The 24,760-nt window shown below is 35.1% G+C and overlaps 1 protein-coding gene across 6 annotated transcripts in view; it reads right to left on the reverse strand.

Annotated features, from left to right (window-relative positions):
- Positions 1–24,760, reverse strand: part of MARK1 (microtubule affinity regulating kinase 1) — a 160,021-nt gene that overhangs the window by 25,531 nt on the left and 109,730 nt on the right. For 3 of the 6 annotated variants that reach the window (XM_037823477.1, XM_037823464.1, XM_037823470.1), the window contains exons 8-13: positions 19,729–19,965; positions 19,521–19,640; positions 14,797–14,896; positions 13,618–13,730; positions 4,786–4,939; positions 4,280–4,473 (exon numbers count right to left, since the gene is read on the reverse strand). In XM_037823477.1, coding sequence (XP_037679405.1) covers positions 4,280–4,473; positions 4,786–4,939; positions 13,618–13,730; positions 14,797–14,896; positions 19,521–19,640; positions 19,729–19,965 — 918 coding nt within the window. Of the gene's footprint in view, positions 1–4,279; positions 4,474–4,785; positions 4,940–13,617; positions 13,731–14,796; positions 14,897–17,128; positions 17,899–18,646; positions 18,733–19,520; positions 19,641–19,728; positions 19,966–24,760 lie in introns of those variants that run through there. The other 3 variants (XM_037823484.1, XM_037823493.1, XM_037823499.1) reach the window with 3 other exon arrangements.

Raw genomic sequence — 24,760 nt, forward strand, 5'->3', positions numbered from 1 at the left:
TATGTAAACTCATAGACATGAAACACAGGTTACCAGGATATAGAATGAGGTTAAAGAATGGGGAGTGATTGCTTATTATGGGCAGAATGTTCGACTAGGTTGAACTTAAGTGTTTGGAAATGGACAGAGGTGATGGTAGCATGTTATTGTGAGAATAACCAACAGTGCTGAATAGCATGTGAATGTGGTGGAAAGGGGAAGCTTAGAGTCACGTATGTCACCAGAAGGAAAGCTGGAGGTTGAAATATGGGAATGTATAAAATAGTGAATCTTGTGGTTGACAATGTCCGTGATTAGCTGTACAAGTATTAGAGATCTCTTTTCATGAACTAGAACAAATGTATGACACTATAACTTGAAGTTAATAATAGAGGGGTATATAGGGAAAAAATACACCTATTGCAAACTATGTACTACAGTTAGGAGTACTTTAACATTCTTTCATCAACAGTAACAAATGCAGTATACCAATACTATGAATCAATAATGGAGTGGGGTTAGGGGTATGAGAGGATTTGAGTTTTCTTTTTTGTTTTTCTTTCTTTTCTGGAGTAATGAAAATATTCTAAAAATTGAAAAAAAATTAACTGTGGTGATGGATGCACAGCTGTGTGATGGTACCACAGGCAAATGATTGTGCACTTTGGATGACTGTATGGTATGTGAACAATCTCAATAAAATTGAATTAACAAAAAAAAAAGAATAAAGAGTTAAAAGACCTAACTGCACAGCTGGAAGAACTAGAAAAAGAACAGCAAACTAACCCCAAAGCAAGGAGAAGGAAAGAAATAACAATGATAAGAACAGAAATAAATGAAACCGAGAATAAAAAAAAATCAAAAAGCTCAACAAAATTGACAAACCCTTAGCTAGACTGACAAAGAAATAAAGAGAGGAGAGAACAAATAAAATCAGAAATGGGGTAGAGGGGCGCATTACTACTGACCCAATGGTAATAAAAAGGATTGTAAGAGGTTACTATGAACAACTGTGTACCAACAAATTAGACAACCTAGATGAAATGGAGAAATTCCTAGAAAAACACGAACAACCTACACTGATTCTAAGGGAAACAGAAGACCTAAGAGACCAATTATAAGCAAAGAGATTTTATCAGTAGTCAAAAACTTCCCAAGAAAGAAAAGTCCAGGAACAGATGGCTTCACAGGTGAATTCTGCCAATCATTCCAAGAAGAATTACTACCAATCCTGCTCAAACTCTTCCAAAATATTGAACAGGAGGGAACACTCATTCCATGAATTGAAAATCATCCTAAAAACAAAGCCAGATAAAGATACTCCAAGACAAGAAAATTACACAACAATTTCTCGAATGAACATAGATGCAAAAATCCTCAACGAAATACCTGCAAAGAGAGTTCAATGGCACATTAAAAGAATTATGTACCATGATCAAGTGGGTTTCATCCCAGAGTTAACTTTTTAAATATTAAAATGTATGGAGAACAACAACAACAAAAAACAGTACCAAACAAATAAACAGGAAAGGATGGCCCATGTAAAGGAAGAGGATGATAAAAATCCAGAAAACAGCAATGAAGAGAACTAGACTGTGGATATAAGGCACAAAGACTGTAAAAACCAATCTTAAAAATACTCAAGGAGATGAAGGAAAACACAGAGAAGAACTAAAGGATATAAGTAAAACAATACTGAGCAATATGAGAATCTTAGTAAAGGGAGAGAAATTTTTAAAAGGAACCAAACAGAATTACTGGAGTTGAAGACCCCAATAACTGAAAGGAAAAATACCCAGGAAGGTTTTGACAGCAGATTGGAGCTGGCATATAAAAGAATTCACACCAAATAATGAGTACTAGTTATATTAGAAGGTGAGAACGGAAGGTAAAAGATAGGAAAGGAGAGACTATTAATTTTATTTTAAACACTCTGAATTGCTTAAATTATTTAATTAAAATGTATTACTTTGGCTTTTCAAATAACCAAAATTGAAACTAAATAAATTAACATGTACCAATACCAAGTGCCTAAGAAGAGAATGTCTCTGGCAAAACCTTTTGACATTTATGTTCAGAAATACAGAGACATTAATATAACAAAATTAATTTGAACTTATACTAATATCCTAGTTTTAATGCCTTCCTTAATTAACAAATGTTTTAAATACACACTATGTGGTTCAGCAATAATGATTTTGAGGCAGCTACTCTGTCAGTACAAAACAGGAGATAATAAATAAAATTGGGAGGTGAGATTAACATGAGGAAATAACAGTGAACAATATAAAAGCATACAACTAAAGAGTTAAATTACATGATATAAACAATCAGAAAGGATGATGACATTTAGAGTATTCAGTCATAGGAGGTTCCATTGAGAAGGCAGGACTTGATCTATCGAGATAGGATTTCCATAACTTGAGAGGAGAACTTTAGGCAAGCAGCACTAATTTAAGGCAGACATGGAAGCAGTCAAAACTGCATAAATCCATGGCAAAAGGAGAGTGAGCTGAGTCATATGACAGGTTAATATAGGGGAGTGGTAAAAAAAATAAGGGGCCCCAAATGATTTCTTTCTGCTATGTGAAGTGATGACACTCTGTAAACTGTCCTCTGGTTGATATTTAGATAAGAGAAATGATGGTTTGCCTAGGAAAATTTTTTAAAAAATTTATTTAATCCTATTATAGTTAAATTACTTGCAAGGAAATCAGATGGAAGGTAAATTTTCTTTGCATCAATTCTTATAGTGGTTAATGCATGTTTGTTTCTCAGACTACGTGATAATCTAATCTTATATTTAAAAAGTTATAATCAGCTATATGAAATAATAGGTATAAGGGAGTTTAACCAATTTACATTGCTCACAATTAAGCTTATGTTGGGCTTTCTAGCATCTTATTTCATGTTTTCTATTCAAGTATTCTTTTTTCTTTCTTTCCTACTTTCTACAGGCTAGATCATTTTTCCCCCTTCTGTTGGTTTTAAAAGTTATAAATCCTATTTTTGTCCTTATATCATTTCCCCCCAAGTTCCTGATCTCATGTTTGTTTACCCCTATTGATTTCTTAAACATAGCCTTATCTTTTGCTGAAGGCAGCAAGTATTTCAGCAACGGCTCATAATCCTTTAATCTCCTTGCCCATCCACAATCTCCTCTATGCTGTCCAGAATTTTGGTTCTGAATTTTTGATATTTTTCCTCTTTCTGAATGTATACTACTCCTTATTTTAACAAGTTACTCAGTCACTTTCAATTCCCACATATTTTACAGCAACATTCTAAACTCGATTTTCTTCTTATAAGAGTATTTCCTCTAAGGGCATATTCAGATAACTGGCAAAGTAGTAAAACTGTTGCGGCCTTTTTTTTGCATAAGAATATGCTTATCCTACCCTCAAGTTTAGTGACAATCTGGCTAGATATAAAATTCTAAGCTCAAAGTTCCTGTCTTTCAATACTCAAAAAATATTACTTCATTTATCTTCCTGCATTCATGTTGCTCCTGAGAAATCTAATGTCAATTTGATTCTTGTTCCTTTTAAGGTCATCTGTTCTCTCACTCCAGAAACTTTGTAAACATTTTTCTTTGTTTTTGATGTCTATAAATTTCACTCTAATGAGTCCAGGTGTAGGTTTTCTTTCTGAAATCTATTTGCTATTCTGCATCCTTTCAATATGAAGTCTTCCATCTTTATTTACTAATTATTTCTTCAAATATTTCCTTCCCTTCATTCTTCCCCTTTCCTGCTGCAATTCCTATTATCTAAATGTTACCAATTCTATTTCTATCCTTCATATAACTTAGGTTTCTTTCCTATTTTATATACCTTTATCTTTTTCTGATGCTTTACAAGAGAGTGCCTCAATCTATCTTCTAGTTCCCATATTATGTTTTGTATAGTTTGCTGTTTAAGTGAATAATAGGAGCTGGCTTTATAATTATTAACTGAGTCTTCTTTCATTTAAAAGTATATTTGTAAATTTAATATTAAATGCTCTATACAACATTAAATAAATATTACAACAGGAAAACAAGGCAGAAAAGTTAAATGTACCATTTTGTGGTTAGGTTAAGTATTATTTTTATTTTGAGACTTCATATTATATTTTTTGTTCTTGAATTACGTTTGTGAGAACCTTGGCTGCTTTTGCATGTTCTTCAAATGTATGATTCACTTTAAAATTTTGAAGCGTTTAAAAAATAAAATAGAAGATGATTTTCAAAGACTTCACTGAAAATCCTGACATCAAATAACTTAACAACAAATCATAATACACCAGAGTATTTACTCACACTTGGAATAGTTGAAGATTTTTTTCTTTCTGGTCCTACAAGAGGGCTTGTAGTCATCTCACTTTTTGATCCAACTATTGTACTGCCAAGTTTACGAGCAACATCTTTGTCCCACTCCTCTTTCTGTTCACTTTCCACACTGTTAGCTTGAGGCCTTTTGGTATATGATACGGCAGGAGGAATGGATGGACCCGCTTAAAAAAAAAATAGCATAATTAGCTGAAAAACAACTGAGATATTATCTTCTCAGGAACAAAAACACTGTATTAAAAATATCTTTATTTGCATATTTTACACTCTGACCTAAGATTAAACTGTTTGATTACAAAAATTAAGTCAGTCCCTATATAAGGGACTATATTTATCAGTCAGTAATGTAAATCTTTGGTAAATGGAATGAGGCACAAATACACAAGCACAGAGAGATGTGATATATATAGTACTTAAAAAACACAAATCTGGGTAAAATCTGTGTGTCTTTTCACTTAATTGAATTTCTTCCCCACCATGATCACTAAAACGCCGCTGCTTCTGATTTGCTGATATGCTCCGCTGGACCTTCAGGTGAGCAGGCGACTGAATCGTGCTGTTGTTCAAGTCACTGCTGGGCCGTGACCTCTGACACAAGTTTCCACTGGATAAGGATTCACCTCCTTCAAACTGTAAGAAGAAAGACCACCAGGATTTGAAAACCAAAAAAGCTTATATAAACAATATGCACTCTTGATTTCCTCATCCATTCAAAGCTATACAGGTAGTAATCAGGACTAAATATACAGTTTGGAATCACAGCTTCAAGCTGGCAAACTGGAAGGGAGGGAACTTCATATAACATGCTTCCATGAGTACAGGTAACCTGTTTTCTTGTACAGATGGCAGTGGATACTTACTTTAGTCAATGCACTAAATAATAACTGTCAATTACTGAATGGTTATTATATATAAGGAAAAATGTCAAGCTCTTACTAAAAAACTATGATATATAGTTTTGCACTTCACAGATAGAAAAACTGAGGTTAAGAGAGTCAAGGGAGACTGTGGGAAATTGGCAGAGGAAACTCCAGAAATCACTCCCTCCACAAAGACAACTATGGAACCGGCAAGAACTGTCTGAATCAACCATTTTGAAACTCTGGAGCCTAATGGAATACTGTACAGTATCTCCAGGGAAGAGTGAGAGGAAGTGGCTGGTAATATGTGGTAAATACCACACTGGGCATTCAAGCTAGACTTAACAATTTCAAATATATTGAAATCATACGATGTATCTTCTCTGAACACAACAGAATGAAGCTATAAGTCAATAACAAAGGGAGAAATGAACAAATACACACAATGTACACTTAAACAACCAATGGGTCAAAGATGAAGTCACAAGAGAAATTAGGAAATATGTTGAGGCAGTAAAAATGAAAGTACAACATACCAAAACTTACGGGATGCAGCAAAGGCAGTGCTAAGAAGAAAATTTATAGCTCTAAATGTTTACATTGAAAAGAAGGAAAGATCTCAAATCAGAGACCTAACCTCTAGAGGTGCTAGAAAAAGAACAAACTAAACAAAAGTGAGCAGAAAGAAGGAAATAACAAAGATTCCAGTGGAGATAAACAAAATAGAGAATTAAAAAATGATAGAATCAACAAAACTTCAAAAGTTATTTCCTTGAAAAGATAAAAAAAAATGATGAACTTTTAGCTAGACTGATGAAGAAAAAAATAAAGAGAATACAGATAACTAACATCATGAATGAAAAAAGGGACATTATTATGACCCCACAGAAATAAAAAGGACTAAAGAGGATACCATTTATAAATGTACACCAACAGATTAGATAACCTAGATGAAATGGACAAATTCTTAGAAACCACAAATGACCTACACTGACTCAAGAAGAAGCAGATGATCTCAACAAACCAATAATTAGTAAAGAGATGGAATCTCTAATTAAAAACCTCCCAAAAAAGAAAAGTCCAGGACCAGATAACTTCACAAAATTTTACCAAACATTCCAAGAATACTTAATACTAAACCTACTCAAACTTTTCTAAAAACTTGAAAAGGACGGACCACTCTCTGACTAACTTCATGAGGCCAAAATCACTCTCATACTGAAGCCAGGTAAAAATTCCCAAGAGAAAAGAAAATTAAAGATCAATATCTCTTACAAATATAGAAGCAAAAATCCTCAACAAAATACCAGCAAACTGAATCCAACAGCACATCAAAAGAATTATACACCACATTATATTTCTCCCCCATAAACAAGGGTGATTCAACATGAGAAAATCAATTAATGCAATATACCACATTAAAAGAATGAAGGGAAAAAAACTATACATGATCATCTGAACAGATACAGAAATGGCATTTGACAAAATCCAAAACTCCTTCTTGGTAAAAGCACTTAAAAAAAACTAGGAATAAAAGGAAACTTCCTCAAAATGATAAAGGGTAATATGAAAAACCCACAGTAACATCATATTCAATGGTGAATGGACTGAAAGCTTTCCCTTTTAGATGAGGAATAAGATAAGGATGTCCACTGTTAACACTGTTATTGAACATTGTTCTAGCTATAGCAATTAGGCAAAAGAAAGACATAAAAGACATCCAAATTGGAAAGGAGGAATAAATTGCCTATTTGCAGATGATATGATCCAATATACAAAAAATCTTGAAAAATCAACAACAATGCTACTGGAACTAATAAATAAATTCAGCAACATGGTGGGGTACAAGGCCAACATGCAAAAATGAATAGTGTTTCTATACACAAGTAATGAACAATTGGAAGAAGAAATCAAGAAAAAATTTCCATTTACAATAGAAACTGAAATAATGCAATATCTAGGAATAAATCGAATCAAGAATATAAAGGACTTATACATAGAAAACTACAAAACATTGCTAAAAGAAATCACAGAAAACCTAAATAAATGGAAGGACATTCCAGTTTTTGGATTGGAATATTAAATACAGATATCAATTCTACCCAAAGCAATTTACATATTCAATGCAATCCCAATCAAAATTCCAACAACCTTCTTTGCAGAAATGGAAAATCCAATCATCAAATTTATATGGAAGGGTAAGGGGCCCAGAATAGCCAAAACTCTTTTGAAAAAGAACAAAGTTGGAGGAGTCACACTTCCCAATCTTAAAACTTTTTACAAAGCTACAGTAATCAAAACAGCATGGCACTGGCACAAGGACAGATATATAGACCAATGGAATCAAATCAAGAATTCAGAAATCAACCCTAACATTTTATACCAATTGATTTTTGACAAAGATGCCAAATCCATTCACTTAGCAAAGAACAGTCTCTCCAACAAATGGTGCTGGGAAAACTGGATGTCTATATGCAAAATAATGAAGGTGGACCCTTACCTTACAGCATATACAAAAATCAACTCAAAATGGACAAAGACCTAAATATAAGAACCAGAACTATAAAACTCCTACAAGAAAATGTAGTAGCATCTTTAGGATCTTGTATTCACCAACTTTACACACAAAGCACAAGCAACAACAAAAATAAAGGGCTCTCATTAAAATTATAAACTTTTGTGCATCTAAGGACTCCATCATGAAAGTAAAAAGAAAACCTACATAATAGGGGACAATATTTGAAACCAAACACATATCCAATAAGGATTTAATACCCAGAATATATAAAGAAATCTTTCAACTCAACAACAAAAAGATGAATCATTCAATTAAAAAAATGGGAAAAGATTTGAATTGACAGGTCTCCAAAGAAGATATGCAAATGGCCAAAAAAGCACATGAAAGGATGCTCAACATCATTACCTATTAGGGAAATACCAATCAAACCACAATGAGATACCATTTCACACCCACTATAATGGCTACCATTAAAAAAAGAAACAAAATTACAAGTATCAGAGAGGATACAGAATACAATAAAGGATACAATGCTGGTAGGAATGTTAAGTGGTGTGCCACTGTGGAAGACAGTTTAGCAATTCCTAAGAAAGCTAAGTATAAAATTACCATAGGTATATACCTCAATGAACTGAAAGCAGAGTCTTGAATAGATATTTGCACACCGATGTTCATAGCAGTATTATTCATTATTGCCAAAAGATGGACGCAACCCAAGTGGCCCATTCAACAGAAAAATGGATAAACAAAATGTGGTTTAATACGTACAATGGAATATTATTCGGCAGTAAAAAGGAATGAAGTCCTGATGCATAGTCACCATGGATGAACCTTGAAGACATCATGTTGAGTAAAATAAGCCAGACACAAAAGGACAAATCTTTTATGATCTTACTTACTCTATAAGCAAATTCATAAAGTCAGAAACTAGAACATAGGTTGCCAGGGGCAGTGGTGGGGGGCAGAGAACGAGGAGTTAATGCTTAAATTGTAGAGAAGTTCTATTTAGGGTGATAGAAACGTTTTGGTAATGGATGGTGGTGATGGTAGCACAACATTGTGAACATAATCAACAGCACTGAGTTATATATTTGAATGAGGTTAAAAGGAGTACTTTTAGGTTGTATTTATGTTACAAAAATAAAAACAAAAAGCACATCAGTGTGTACAGCATAGTGAACCTTTATGTAAATAATGGACTACAGTTGATATACAGTTACAAAAATGTTCTTTCATGAACTGTAACAAATGCACCACACTAATGCAAGGTGTTTAATAATAGAGTAGTATATGGAAACTGTGTTTTATGCACAATTTTCCTGTAAACCTCAGCTTCTCTAATTAAAAAAAAAAGAGGGACATTGTTGGGATTCAAACTCAGGCATAGTCTGGAGTCAAACTTACGATAACATCTAGAAATTCAACTTTTAATCATATATATATATATAAATGTGTTTTCTCCACCGCATTTACAAATTAAAAGTTGGATTACTAGCTCTGATCAGGAAATTTCATGTACTTATAACTAAGAGTGGTAGAATGGGGGTTGATAGACCATTCCTTTCTCCATAATACAAAAATAGATCACTAGCAAACTTCTGACTGAATCACTGGCATCCCAATAAAAAAATCTAAATTCACACATTGCAGAATAATACTGATGATTATAATAGATAATAATTAACACAGAGAACAGAATAATATGTCAGGAACTCTTTCATAGACTTGTCAAAGACCCTAAGGAAACTAAGACACAGAGAAATTAATTAGTTGCCTAAGTCACATAGTTAGTTAGTGGCTATACTGAGGTAAGGGTGGGGATTCAAACTAAGTGAACCTAGTTCCAAACTATAATGCCTCATTAGTTTATATTCAGTACAAATCAAACTTCATTTTCATTTATGTATGGGATGCCTGGTACACAGGCAAAATTAGCGCATCCTTTACACTGAAGTTAATAGGAATACTAAAGATCTCAGGTGTTCTAGTTTGCTAATGCTGCCAGAATGCAAAACACCAGAAATGGATTGGCTTTTATAAAAGGGGGTTTATTTGGTTACACAGTTACAGTCTTAAGGCCATAAAGTGTCCATCAGCAAAGGGTACCTTCACTGGAGAAAGGCCACTGGCATCTGTTAGTTGGGAAGGCATCTGGCTGGCATCTGCTTGCTCTCAGGTTGCGTTTCAAAATGGCGTTCTCCAAAATGTCTGCATCAGTTTCCAATGGCCGTCTTGCCTCAGCTACAGCTCGCTATGAGCTCCTTCTGTCTGAGCTTATATAGTGCTCCAGTAAACTAAACAAGGCTCACGCTGAATGGGTGGGGCCACGCCTCCATGGAAATTATCCAATCAGAGTTATCACCTACAGTTGGGTGGGTCTCGTCTCCATGGACACTGAACCAATAGGTTCTAACCCAATCCACACTAATACATCTGCCCTCACAAGAATGCATTAAAGAATATGGCTTTTTCTGGGGGACATAACATAAACAAACCCATACATTCCACCCCCTGGACACCAGAAAGACATATTTTTTCCAAATACAAAATACATTAATCCCATCACAATATCACAAAAACTTAAATAATTTCAGTAACAATAGGTAAGTACAAGATCAATCAAAATTAGTTACAAGCATGGTCTGTCCAAAAGCAAAATTACCCTCTGGCTCTGTACCTGTGAACCTTAGAACAAGTTATCTGCTTCCAATATACAAAGGAGGGACAGTCATAGGATAAACATTCCCATTGCCATAAGGAGAAACTGAAAGGAAAACAGGGTTTAAGGGACCAAAACAATTCCTAAAACCCGCAGGGCAAACTCCATTAGATCTCAAAGTCTGAGAGTCATTTATCCTTGGGGCTTGAGAGAGGCGGAGCCCAACCCTTGCCAAGGGCGTTCGTGGCAGCCCATTTCTCTCCAAAAGCTGGTGTGGGTGCTCCAACATATCCATACATTGGGGAGACCACCTTCTCGGCCCCATCCTCCTCAAACATGAGGGCAGCACCTGGATTCTCTTCCATCTCTGGGGCATATGCTCGACCCCTTCAGAACAGTGGGGTGGCAGCCAGGCTCTCCCCAATTCCCTGGGAAAGTGTTCCCCCCTCTTTGGGGCCTTGGGGTGGCAAAACTCTTCCTGAGAATTGAGGTGGAAGGCCCACACTCGACCTCTGGGGCAAACTCACCCTTTCCATGCATGTGGGCCACTCCGCTCTCCCAGCCCAAGACCTCTTGACTCCAGTCCTCAACCTCCATGGCTCTGTCTTTGAAGAAATTTTTCCTTCAATTTGTTCCTTGTCTGTCTCCTCCAGTCCAGACCAAGATAAAGATCTTGCAAAAATTCTGTTGGCTTCGCATGAAGCACACAGGGGTCAAAGCTGTCAGACAACAGGACTTTCAACAAATCCTTTCTGGATAATTCCATCTCCAACCCTGGCTTGTACTGAAATGGTGGCTGGGTTCCATGTTTGGTTAAATCCTCACATTGGGCTGTAGCTTCTGGGGTTCCATCCCCTGGAAGCCCAGAATTTTCCAAACCATTTGTTTCTGGTTTCTTTGAACCCAAGAGTTCAGTTCGAAGTTTATCTCACTCCGCTCGCATTTTACTATAAGCTGCAAGGAGAAGCTGTGCGATATCCTCAACTTTTAGATTCGAAATCTCATCAGACAAGTATCCCAGCTCGTTGCCTTCAAATTCCTCCTTCCATCCAACACCAGGACTCAATTTTGCCAAATTATCTGCCACTTTAAAACAAGGATCACCTTTCTTCCAGTTGGCAATGACACACTCATCATTTCCGTTCAAGGCCTCTTCAGAAGTATCTTTAGAGTCCATATTTCCACAAACAGTCTCTTCAAAGCAGTCTAGGCCTTTTCTGTCAACCTCACAACTCTTCCAGCATCTTCCCCTTATCCATTTAAAAAGCCATTCCAACATGTTTGGTATTTGCCAACTCAGCAGCACCAGCACCCCACTTCTCTGGTACCAAAATCTGTTCCAGTTTGCTAATGCTGCCAGAATGCAAAACACCAGAAATGGATTGGCTTTTATAAAAGGGGGGTTTATTTGGTTACACAGTTACAGTCTTAAGGCCATCAACTGTCCATCAACAAAATGTCTGCCTCAGCTACAGCTCGCTATGAGCTCCTTCTGTCTGAGCTTATATAGTGCTCCAGTAAACTAAATAAGGCCCACGCTGAATGGATGGGGCCACACCTCCATGGAAATTATCCAATCAGAGTTATCACCTACAGTTGGGTGGGGCACATCTCCATGGGCACTGAACCATTAGGTTCCAACCCAATCCACACTAATATGTCTACCCCCACAAGAATGCATTAAAGAATATGGCTTTTTCTGGTGGACATAATATATACAAACTGTACATCAGGCATGAAATTTAAAATCTAAGTAATAACAACTCAAAGATGTTAGAAATAACCATTTGTACTCTTTGCCTTTTCTTAAAATTCTCATCTTGGCTTCTTTGACATCATTTCTTCAGCTGTTAGCATATTCATTGAAGATTCTTCTCTTCTATGATAATAATAGTACCTCCTTCATAGGGTCATTTGGAAGATCAAGTGGATTATAATACATGTATAGGCGTTAGGCCAATTCCTGGTACATTACTCTGTGCTCTGTGTGCTAATCTGATGCAGATTCCTAAATTTAGAATTCTATTCAAATCTCTCCCACCAAATACAGATCTTTATATCCAAAAGCTTATTAGACAGCTCCATCTAAGAAGAACCTTAAATTCAACTATCCTAAATTGATCTTGCCATCTTGCCTCTGAATTCACTCTTTTCCTATGTTGGCAAATACACCCTACACAACCAGTTGCCTATGCTGTGATCTTTATCTCTCATTTCCAATAGGTCAATGAGTACATTAAGTCTATCTCTTACATATCATTCACACCCATTCTTACCTCTGATCCCAGTCTATTGTAGGTGCTATGCCTATGATCTCCCAGAACACCCTGTGCATCTCTCTAATCAGAGCATGTCCTAAGCTGTACCACATTGTTGACTACCTATCTCCTCTCTAGACTGAGGGCAACTTGAGATCAAAGACTTATACTCATCTTTCTACTCACAGTACTTAGCATAGTTCCTGGTACACAGTAGGTTCAATAAATGTCAGCTTGAAGTGTAGTGCTTTACTAAAAGTTACTATTTAATTATGAATAATTCCAACTTATTCTATAAAATGCCTCTTACACATCATTATTTTACCAACAAACTGTCAATGGCTCTGGGCTCTGTTGCTGATTCCCAGTTTATACCCTTTATTTTTGCTTCCCTAAAGGATCATTTGCTTTTATGGTTCAATCACCATTTGTATGCAGTTATTTCCTTATCTCCTAATTACAGGCCTCTATTGGCCTTGAGAATTCCTAATCAAATGTACTGAAGTCACTTGATACTCTGTAAGACAAAACATCACCAAACATCTTTATAAATTATTTAAGATATGCATTCTGTTGTAAATGCTTTCACTTCCTCTTATTTCAGTCATTGTCTTTTCTGCACATACAGAATAACCATGTTACCTTTGGCAGGGCTATTACATTTGGATGTACTGGCTGTGCACTGCACAACTCTGGGGGATGTTGCTCTCTCTAAGACTAGATTGTGAAAGGTGCTCCCTAAGCAAGACAACATGCCTGGTTTTTCCTAATAAAACTAATGTGATCACAAGAAATTTAAACGTCTTGTGATCTAATCTCTCTTGGTACTCAGAAATGGAAGCAGTTTATAATTCAGTATCTTGATTTTTCGATTCCAAAAATTAAGAATGCTAAGAATATTTATATTATTTTTGATAACACAAAGAATACACTATGTTTGCTAACATAATATATTTAGCTGTCACTCTGCTCAATAAGAAATTCACATAAATTAAAAAAGGAGAAAAACTTACTTCCAGTTGTTTTCTACCTAAAAGAATATAAGTGGCCATAACTTCATCATATTTTTGATTTATTAAGGCATCATTTATCTCATCTCGTGCAAAACCCATGGTGACCATGATGTCTGGAAATAAAACAAACAAAAATGCGTGTCAACATTTGATAACATTTGATGTAATTCCTGAAAATTTTTAATTATAAAAGCTTTGGATTATTAAGATCCAGTTACTATATATTCACAGATACAATCTGTTCACAATTTTTCTCATGCAAAAATATCTGAATGGTGGGTTAGATATTCATATTCATATATGAATATTCACATACAAATAAGTCATATTTGGATATATATACTCATGTGCCCTCTCAATTTCCCACTGTGTAGTTCGTTCCTGAATTGTCTTCATTGGTCCAGCCAGAGCTACAGCATCTGTCTATTTGTGACACACACAAAACTCCCTCTCCATCTCTCTCTCAATACACTGTTAGCCACTCATGGAGTGGCTCCTCTCATCTCTTAACAATTTATGTGATCTGCAGGCAGGTGGATTCTTCTTTGGAAACCTGAATTCTCCAAGTATTGTCTTGTTCAGGTTCAAAACACCCAGAATGTTCCTCCCCACTCCACTCTCAAGCCAGATGGGAGCACAGTTGAGATGACTCAGAGTTGTAAGTAAGTATCCAATGGCTTTGGGAAGGGGTAGAGAAATGAAATAAGTAAGTTGAAAGCAGAGGCTGCCTGGGTAGGGCAGTAGCAGGACTACCTGAAGAACAAGGATGGACCTTGTTACGACAGTGGTAAATAGATAAGGCCAAAATGTGCATTCCTTTTAAGTTTGTGCCTTTAAAATTTGGCTAAACTACATGATGTGTTTTGCTTGGTATTTATATCAGTTTTATATCAGCTGTATGTTCCTATGCTGAATTACTGAAAGGAAAATATGAGGTTTATTCACATTATTTTAATTTTTATATCATTGTTGCCAAATGAATTAGACTATGAAATATGTGAGAACAAACTAAGGAACTTGACATTTTAATGCTTAGTGTATATTTAGAAAAAGATGATAATGGAAATATTTTTCAAATAAAATTGCTTCCTATTTATATTTTTAAACCTTCTTTTGGTAGACTACAGGACTTTTACTTATAGCCTAAAGACAGTACCATTCACAATTTTAAACACTTACCTATTCTTTTTATGTCATTGAAATCTGGTTCAGGTTCAGTATATGGCTTTAGTTCTTCTTCTTCATGACCAACATTCATCCATCGATCTTTCATTATTTGCTAGGAAATAAAATCTACATTATGTTTGGTCAATCAGAACGTTCAACCAATTGTTTTAGCTCTACTTAGCAAATGTGAAATTTATTGGTTCATTCAGGGAGAAATGTGATGTTTTTAAACTGAAGTTATTACGTATTATTATTATCAGGGTAATCACACACACACACACACATTATGTAGACCAAACACTTAACAGACTTGTCTTTTATTTGGGGAAATAAGATTTTCACATGAAGCCTAATAATAACCGAATACATAATAAAGGTAACTACCCCAAATTGTCCTATCAACAGTGGATGTTAACAAAGACAAAAAAGAGCAATTGTAGTGTGGGCTGCAGTCTTCAGTGAAGGAATTACTGGTAGGATTTGAACTGACCCTTGGAATATAGGTAGTATTTGGATTCGTGGAAGAGTCAAGGCAGACAGATGATGTGAGGAGGACCTGGTAAGCAACAAAGGTTACACGCAATCAAAGAATGGAAAATAAGGTTGTATCTTCCAGATGAAGAATTTAAACCTGATCTGATATGCAATGGAGAAATGCTACAATGTATTAAGCAAGCAATATTACCAACAGTTTAGACTCAACATTGAAAAAGGAACAATGAGTATGCACAAAAGGAGCACCCACTGTGCTGGTCCTCACACAAAATTAGATTTGGGGCAATGCTGAGCCAGGGAAAATGGAAAAAGGCAGTGATAAGAAAAGGTACCTGGGCAGCAACTAGACAACGGGCACAGTTTGCTTTCTCTTATTGGGAAATAAGGGAAATCAGGGGTCCTTTACATTAATCTTAAGTCTGTCTGTACAACCATGAAGAAGATTCTACTTAGCAAAGTGTGTTGCACAGCAGTTGCATTTCAAAGCAGAATAAAAATAATGCTTCTCAGAATGGAAGGGAAATTTTGGTGGGAAGGAAGATGACGGGTTTAAGTATGGGATCATATGGGGCATTTTAACACCAAGGGTTTTTCTATTAATTCTTAATCTGAGGTTCTTTATCAAGAATATCACATAGAAAGCCATATATATAGGTATATATATATATATATGGATATATATGTGAAAGAGAATAGAGATGTGAAAGTTACCTGTTCTTAGATGGGTGAACCTCATGCATATACAAAATTCCTCTATGGGAACCACAAAAGTTATTAATAAAAGCTAAGGCAGAAATGTCCCCAAGAAGTTTAGGTACTGTATGACAAGAAAGTGTTCATAGTTTGGGTGGTTTCAGGCAGGGTGCAAAGAACTAGGACAACAAATTGCACTAGACATAGGAACCAGGTGGATAAACTAATCCACTTCAGATTTCATTTCAGATTTTTTTTAATGAGGAACAAGAGGCCAAACAAGACTCCAAACTTAACAAAAGAACATTTACTCTACCCGTTACTTCTAATGAAGATAATAAATGACAACTTGCTTACTATAAAAGAGCAATACCAATAAAATAATTGATTCAGATGAATTATAAAGAATTAAACCAATTAACACCAGGAAATATACACCCTATATTTAGGCGCACTATGGACTTTAAGGACAGCCAGATGGAAATACTTTTTCTTAAATGGTCTCAATCTTTGTAAAGTATACCATATGCTTCTGAATTTGTACCTGGAGATCACTCATTTATTTTTTTTTTTAAGTCATTAATTTTCCCTTTACAATCACTTGTACTGGGCAGATGTAAATAAAACTTTTAAGATTATCTTAGCAGCAGCTGAAAACGACGGCAAAAATCAAAATAAATACCTTTGGGGGAACCTAAGATGACAGAGAAAGGCCAATAAAAAGCTTTGCTTTAGGCTCAAATTCTGCATTATTTTGAAAGGTAATACAGTCCATTCTGGTTAAGGAGTGGCAAAATAAAGCTGGTGTACATGGAAGGGAAAGCAGAAAATTTTTTCAGTTTTTGATTAAAAAAAAGAATCTGGATGCAGGAATATAACAATAAATCCGGGGGAAAAAACTAGTGCACATCATATAATACAAATCATTTTAAAATCATGCATGGTACTGTCCCCCTTCATTATTACTGCAATTAGGAAGAGCTGATAGCATTCATATATACAACTTAAAAAAAATTATATAAGTGCTTGTTTAGATCTAGAAATATATGACAAACAAGTAGGATGTGAAACTAATTTCATTAATTTTATTTTCATGGGGAAGCACAGATAGAGTAAAAGGCTTCAAGAAATACATACAGTACATAGTCATGTGTGAGACGCAGGAAGGTGTAAGATAAATAAATTTAATAAGACAATAAGTAATCACATAAAATTCTCTAAATCAACTTTCAGTATTAGTATATTGTGAAGACTAGAGATTATTCTAACATCAATAATTCATGATACTCAAGTAACATTACTGAAAACATAAACTTTAATTTTTTAAAACATATGGGAATTAACAGGGGAGAAATAGTTCATATTAAAATGCACAAAGCTAAATCAGATCTATAAGGCTGATTAACCAGACACCTTTATATAAATAAACAGACACAGAGAGTTTATATCTGAAGGACAGTTAACCTATTCATTTAAAAGAATCAGATTTATCTCTTACAAAAGAAATATAAATTAAAGCAATTTTATGACTAACTATATTACTACCATAAAAGCATCAAATAAGTACATTCAAACACCTTGGTTCACATGCAAAATTTTGGCAATGAAAAATAAGAGATATAAGATTGCTCACAACCTTTGACCCAATAAATCTATGCTGGAGAGTTTATCCAAGCATATATCCCACATGGGAAAAAAGTATCCCAAGCTGCTTTTATCAAAAACAGTGGAAACAGCTCAAATGTGCAAGCAGAGAAGAGTTAAATTATGACATATTACCCAAAGAGAATAACATAGCTATTAAAAAGGAATTCCTTGGAACTGTGAAGCAGACTAGGCTCTGTGTATTGATATCTGTGATATTATAATAACATCTTCAATGTGGACTCATGGTTCCGTGGATGACACAAACTTAGTTTGGATAAGCTGGAAAAAGAGGTTCCAGAATATATTCAAATACATCAAGTTGAGTTTCTGATGACCAATTACTTTAATAATAATAATTTGACTTTTACATTTAATTCAAAGAACTTCAAATCTTGTCATTGTAAGGAAAGACTTTAAAAATGTGGTTACAGTAAATTAATCATCTTTTAGATACTAAGCACATCTTATCAACTGCCCATAGAGATTTATAGTATCAATTCCCCAAAATGACTTTTTATGTTCTTTTTACTTTGCTCATTAGCTGAGCTGATGTTTCAACTGGGCATTTTATTAACACTTTACTCAGGTAAAGTGGGTTTCTATTATAAAAGCGGGCCATAAAGCAGGATTAAGAGACATATCTTGCGTTCCCATAAAATTTTAGAGCTGAAATGAAAATCAACAATTTTAACTTTTTAACTACTTTACATAATTATTAGTAATGGTTGAAAGTAAGTTTAGATAAGCAGTGACATGAAAAGTGGGCTTTTTCTATTGCATAGGTTCTCCATTAAAACATTAACAGATCCTTTTCCCCACCAAAGAAAAACAAAAATAATCATAGGAAGGAACTAATCACATTTAAATAAATATTTCAGTTAAAAAATTATCTAATAATTGATTCATTGATATAAAGCATTTAAAATAATTTCCCAATGGAAGTCACCATCCCTTAACTTCCATCAAAACATGTAATCTTTTAGTAAAAAAATATTTGTGGAAATAAAATTACAAAGCCCAAACTAACCTGAGAGCTCTGTACACAGGGATGGCTCACTATAAGGCTGCCTCCTAACCAGCAGGGAGTCCGTGCCAGAAAGCCCCATTGCTACACTAAAAAAGTACAGTTTAGATGAAGTTAATTCACTGAGTTTTCTACCCTTCTATTAAGGCAAACAAATTAAGACAAAAGAGCACCAATGAACAATACATACTGAACCTCTAAAATTTATCTTAGTACATGCTAAAATATCATTCTTAAAAAGAGATGGGCAAAATACTAACTGCAGTGTCAGGACTGCCTGATATAATTAGGCTATAACATACTTGGAACATTTCTAATAGAGTCTGTGATTATAAATAGCATCTATTCCACATGTAGTGAAATGTGTGTAGGTGATATAATAGTGTGTTTAAAATGAAATTTCTGTTTCCAGTATGTTCTATTGAGTATTTTATTAATTCTCTATATTGATGTTGAGATATTTCTATTAAATTTTTTAATATCAGATAGAGACATTTAGTATTCACTGTGCTAGAATTTTCACCAATATTTATTAAGTACCTACTAACTAGAAGGCTCTTTTTTGGACCAAGCAATTTCTAAGAGAGGTTTTCTTCCTTCAACTAAAAATCAATTTTATCCCTGTTTTTTGTTGTTTTAATTTAATGCTTCACTGAAGGACAAAGAAGAAGTACTAATCTTTAGAGAAATCTACTGTGAAAATTTTTGAGTAGTAAAAGAATCATGTCATTTTTCTCTAGCTCTAAACAAAAAGCAAATTAGATGATCTAGCAATTTTCCTAAAAAAAAACAGGGAAAAATTATTAGAAATGCTCTTCGATTCCTGGAATGTTTTAATTGTTAAACTTTAAATTCGGAATAAAAAAAAATCACTTACTTCCAAGCTGCCTCTCTTTATTGGATTCAGCACTAACAATTTCTTCAGAAGATTTTCACAGTCTGTGGACATATAGAAGGGAATACGATACTTTCCTCGTAAGACTCGCTCCCTCAGTTCCTTACAAAGGCAAAAGAAAGCACTTACAACTGGCTTTTGAAACTATCATGTTTGAAAATAAAAACATAATATCAGACTTAGCTGGTACCTTTAAATTCTGACCATCGAAAGGCAATGAGCCACTGACTAATGTATAGAGAATGACTCCAAGACTCCACACGTCCACTTCAGGCCCGTCGTACTTTTTTCCTTGGAAAAGCTCAGGAGCAGCATAGGGTGGGCTTCCACAAAATGTGTCCAATTTGTTTCCAACTGTAAATTCATTACTAAAACCAAAGTCAGCAATTTTAATATTCATATCAGCATCAAGGAGAAGGTTTTCAGCCTAAGGAAAACAATAAAAAGGACAATGTAAACAGCTGACACAAAATAAAAATAATATATTGTTTCAGATCACAAACATATATTTCTTGCCTCTCAATTTTAAATATAATATCAAATTTCAGAAGCTCAGCATGGTTCTTCAATGAACAACTATTCAAAATTATATCTGTGTAAGAATGAATTTTAAGACTATAAAGGGAAAGCTCTTGTTTTATGCATATAAGCACCTGCTGAGGATAGGTTATTTAAAACCCATTTTTTCCAATGGTAAGAAACATTCTGGAACTGTTTGTTAATATGACTTATTCTAGAATGCATAAGTCAACAGAACATTAAAGCATCTTGGACTGAAACCAAGAAATTTATCCAAAGGAGCTTATTTTAATAGGGTATTGTTGCTTAATATGCAAGGCTCAAAGTTATATCCAAAATAACTGCTATTCCGGTGTTCTGTGACTAATGAATTCATTCCTTTATCCTCCTTTGGAGAATGCTACCATAAAAAGTACTGTTCTCACAGTAAAACGAAAAAAAACAAAATAATATAAACCTCTGTTAGATCTGCTGTCTCTTATAAACTTCCTTTTGTTATTCAAAAACTAGACTCGTTCCTTGAGGTCTACTGTGATAGAAAACAGCGAGTTTCCCTCCATGTGTCCTCCCTAAATTCTATAGAAGAATCTCTCAAAGAAGAAACTTTAAATGTGCCTTTTGTACATGCAAGCAATCAATAAAGGACTTGCTTTTACATGCTTTGTTTCAAACACCACGTTATAACTGGTAGACTAACAAAGTTATAGGTTACTTTGGAGTAAAAGTTGCCTAAACTGAAAATTAGAATTCTTTCCTATCACTGAAGGATCCAGAAGTCATCAGAGCTGGGCACTATGCCCATCATGTATCTTTTCCTACTCCCCCCCACCAGGACTTTTTTTAAGGTATACTAACTTGTAATATTTATTTTTGTTTTATTTTAGAAACTGGACACACCTAGCACACAAGAATATGCAATGAAGAATGTAGTATCATTTATGACATAAATATTAGAAAAGCACATAGATCTGGTAAATTTATATTAAGATCATAATATTTATGGCTTGTATGAAAAAGAATCAGGTTATTTTAATGTTCTGATTTAACAGCCTGATCGTAGTAAATTTCTAAAGGTGTCTGTGAGTAAGCTAGACGTTCCTTAGTCTCTGTGAATATGTTTGGATGACTATCCAAGTTACTGGGCTGCCTCATAAGGAGAGAGCGGGAGGGTGTTTCAAGGTCTTCTTCCAGGAGTGTATGTGAAAACACCCTCCACTAGACTGGAAGAAAAACATGGTGGTGAACTTTATCTTTTGCTTTTTCTTTTTTTTTTCATGTAAGAAATGAGATAACAAACTGAGAGTCAAACACATAGGCAGGGGAACAATCCTCATCTTTCTCTTCCTTTGGGAAAGTGAGAAATACAAAAATTTGGAGCAGTAGATAATCTTTAAGCACAGAAAGAGCCAAAATACAGGATTAGACTTTAAAGAACTGTTTAGTAAAATATCTTCAAACATAGTTAAACCAGCATGAGTAATGGTGATGGGAAAAGGAAAAAAAGAAAAAGAAAACGAAACTGCTAGACAGGGAACAATGTAAGTTAAATCTGGAGGAATGGTGAAAAAAGAAAAAAAAGACTTAGAAGTTTTAGCCAATACTTTCTACTTGCATTCTTTTAAAATCCTACGTGGCCATAGCCATTTCTTCACCACCAGACATTTCTTACTCCAAGTGAAAGTACTATGTCCTACATAAACAAAATTGCATAAAAGTCTCACTTAAAAGTTTTAAATTTTAAGGGCATGCCAAGTTTGTTCCATTATTTTATTTTCTATTATTTATAAAGCAAGAAAAAATTAGATTCCATCAGTGTTAGGAAAAAAAGAATCTAATCAAAGGATTATTTTAGAAAAAAAATTAAATGATAAGCTCCTTGAGGCCACCTTATTAATTTTAATATTTTTCTCCTCTAGCACAGGGTCCACCCAAAAAAAGTTTTTCAGTGAATGAAAGCAGTTCATCTTAGAAATTTAAGTCTTTCAAGACAGTACTAGGCCAGTAAGGAAGTTTTGCAATTGACTGCCTTTTCTGATGAGGAGGGAGGTATATAGAAAGGAGAAAAAAACTAACAGGCACTGTACTATGGTGACTTACCCATCTCATTAAATACATACTATTCAACCCACTATTGCATCAGATGTAATAGAATGCAGATGAGGAAAACTACATTTCCTAGTTAAAATACTTATTTATAATATTATAAAAGGCTAGCATTTTATTTTCTCAAAAGAATTAAGAAGCAGAAAAATAAATAAAATAAAGGACAGAATATTAAAATAAAGCAAAAGAAATTAAAAGTTAGGTAATTTATGGCAGTAATTCCTCAAGTAAGACACTAAAACAGATAAATGTAAATCACATTATCATATTTCATAGCAATGTTATCTCATTTAAAAAAATCTCCATAACCCTATAAAGCAGTCAGGCTGATACTATCAATTCCATAATATTTTTGAGACTCAGAAATTAAGCAACTTCTCCAATCACACAGTTTAAGAGGTTAAGCTGATTAGAAATCCAGGTCTTCTCATTCCGATTCTAACACTGTGTCTTCAATGTCACAAAATGAAGAGTTCCCTAGAATAGTCACAGTATAATAAATGGTTTGAAATTGACTCAAAATTGGAAATTCTAATATGAGGTTCAAAGAGAGTTTCAGGAGATTCCGTGACAGCCAGAGAGGTGCGGATTTATTTTGGGGGTGGGGGGATGCCAGCAAACTTTTTCTGTAGAGGGACAACAGTAACTGCTTTTGGCTTTGGGGGCAATACCATCTTGCTCTAGAGATTCTCCTTGCTGGCTTGATGAAGTGAGCAGCTGGGAAAGCCCACTATGCAAGAACTGCAGGCAGCATCAACAGTCTCAGGGTGACACCCAGCCAACAGACAGCAAGGATGTGGGGCCCTGAGTGCTACAGTCTCAAGGAAATAAATTCTGCCAACAACCTGCATGACCTTGGAAGCAGTCCCCAGTCAGGCCTCCAGATGAGAGCATAGCCCTGGATTGCGGGCTGTGAGACCCTGAGCAGAGGACTCTGCTGAGCTGTGCCCAGACTCCTGTCCCACAGAAACTGAGAGGTTATAAATGTGTGCTGTTTTAGACACTAAATTTGCAGTAATTTATTATGCAGCAATAGATAAATAACATGGATTCGTTAAGAATACTCAGGCCATGTAGTGTAGAGCCCAGGTGGTGAGGCTCAGATGGCTATGTATGAGTGAGTCTGGAAGCAGACCTTCTGAGGCTGCCCACAGCCACGTTAAGTAAGCTTAAAGAAGGATCCTTTTCTGGTGAGCTTAAGGTGACCGGAGCCCTGGCTGACATCTTGACTGCACCTTTATAAGACAGAAGTATCTAGCTAAGTTGCTCCCAAATCCCAGACCCCAAGAAACTGTGAGACAGAAAATGTGTGTTAAGTTGCTAAATTGGCAGGTAATTTGTCATGTAGCAATAAATAACCAGTACTTATTTAAACATCTTTTAAAATAAGTCACAGATCAAAAAATCTTAATAAAAAGTAGAACAGATTTAGAACTAAATGACAATAAAATGGATAAAAAGTTGTAGCTACAGCTAAATAATATTTAGGGGAAATTTTGTAGCTTCAAATACATGGATTAGAAATTTTCAAAGGCTAAGCAACAAAAAGCTAAACATTTAATCCAAGAAGTTCAAAAAACACAAAGTAAACTCCAAGATAATAGAAAATGATAAGGAATAAGACAGGGAAACAAAAACAATAGAAATCAATGAAATGAGAAACAAAGAAAAATAAAGAGAACCCACAAAACTGAAAGGTGGTTCTTATTTTATATTAGTATTTAATTTATATATTTATTCAATTTATAGAATTCAATATTTTAAAATATTTACAAATTAGACAACCCCCAGCAAGACTGATCAAGAAAACAAACAAAAAACCTAAAAGGCAAGAGGCAGGGCAAAATGGCAGCAAAGGGAGGTATGGAATTTAGTCCCCTAGAAAAGCTAGCATATAGCCAGGAACAACTAGTAATAATCTGGAACAATTGTTAGGGGGACTTCTGTGACCAGACAACATTGTACACCAGTCTGGAATGGGTAGAAAGGCTGAGATCGCAGCACAGAACTGTAAGTAAAGCTCCCCAAACAACTGAACTAGCACCCCTCCTATACTGGTACAGCATATGAGTTGGAACACTTCCCTGTGGGAAAACAAAGCAGTCCCTGCCAGGAGAAAGGGAATGTAGCTCAACCAAGCTCCAACTGAGGTTTTAATTTACAAATATGGACCAATGAATACAAGCTATGAGTGCAGATAAACCTGGGGCAAGCAGGTAAAGGAACCCAGAGGGTTATCCTGGTAGAGAGGTGGGGCTGATGGAAAAAAATATACATAAATAAATAAAAACAGAGGCTTTTGGAGTTGACTGAGCTCAGAAAACTGAAAAAGGGCTGTGTCCCAAGAAAAGGGGCACATAGAACCAGAACCAACTCAGGTTCTTCCCTGGTAAACTGGAGGGCTAGGCACTGGCTCTGCAAAAGGGACTTCCATCTTTTTTTCCCTCTCATTCTAAGTAGCTCATTAGAGAAAGCTTCAAGCATTTTCAATTGTCAGCACTGACACAAGCAAGGGTAGAGTTAAGAGAGTCAGAGTCTCAAAAGAAAAACTAAAGTGTAGGAGACAATTTCCTAAAGGGTTTATCTTCTATAAGAAAAGG

This window comes from Choloepus didactylus, chromosome 2, assembly GCF_015220235.1.
Source record: "Choloepus didactylus isolate mChoDid1 chromosome 2, mChoDid1.pri, whole genome shotgun sequence".
Taxonomy (NCBI): Eukaryota; Metazoa; Chordata; class Mammalia; order Pilosa; family Megalonychidae; genus Choloepus; species Choloepus didactylus.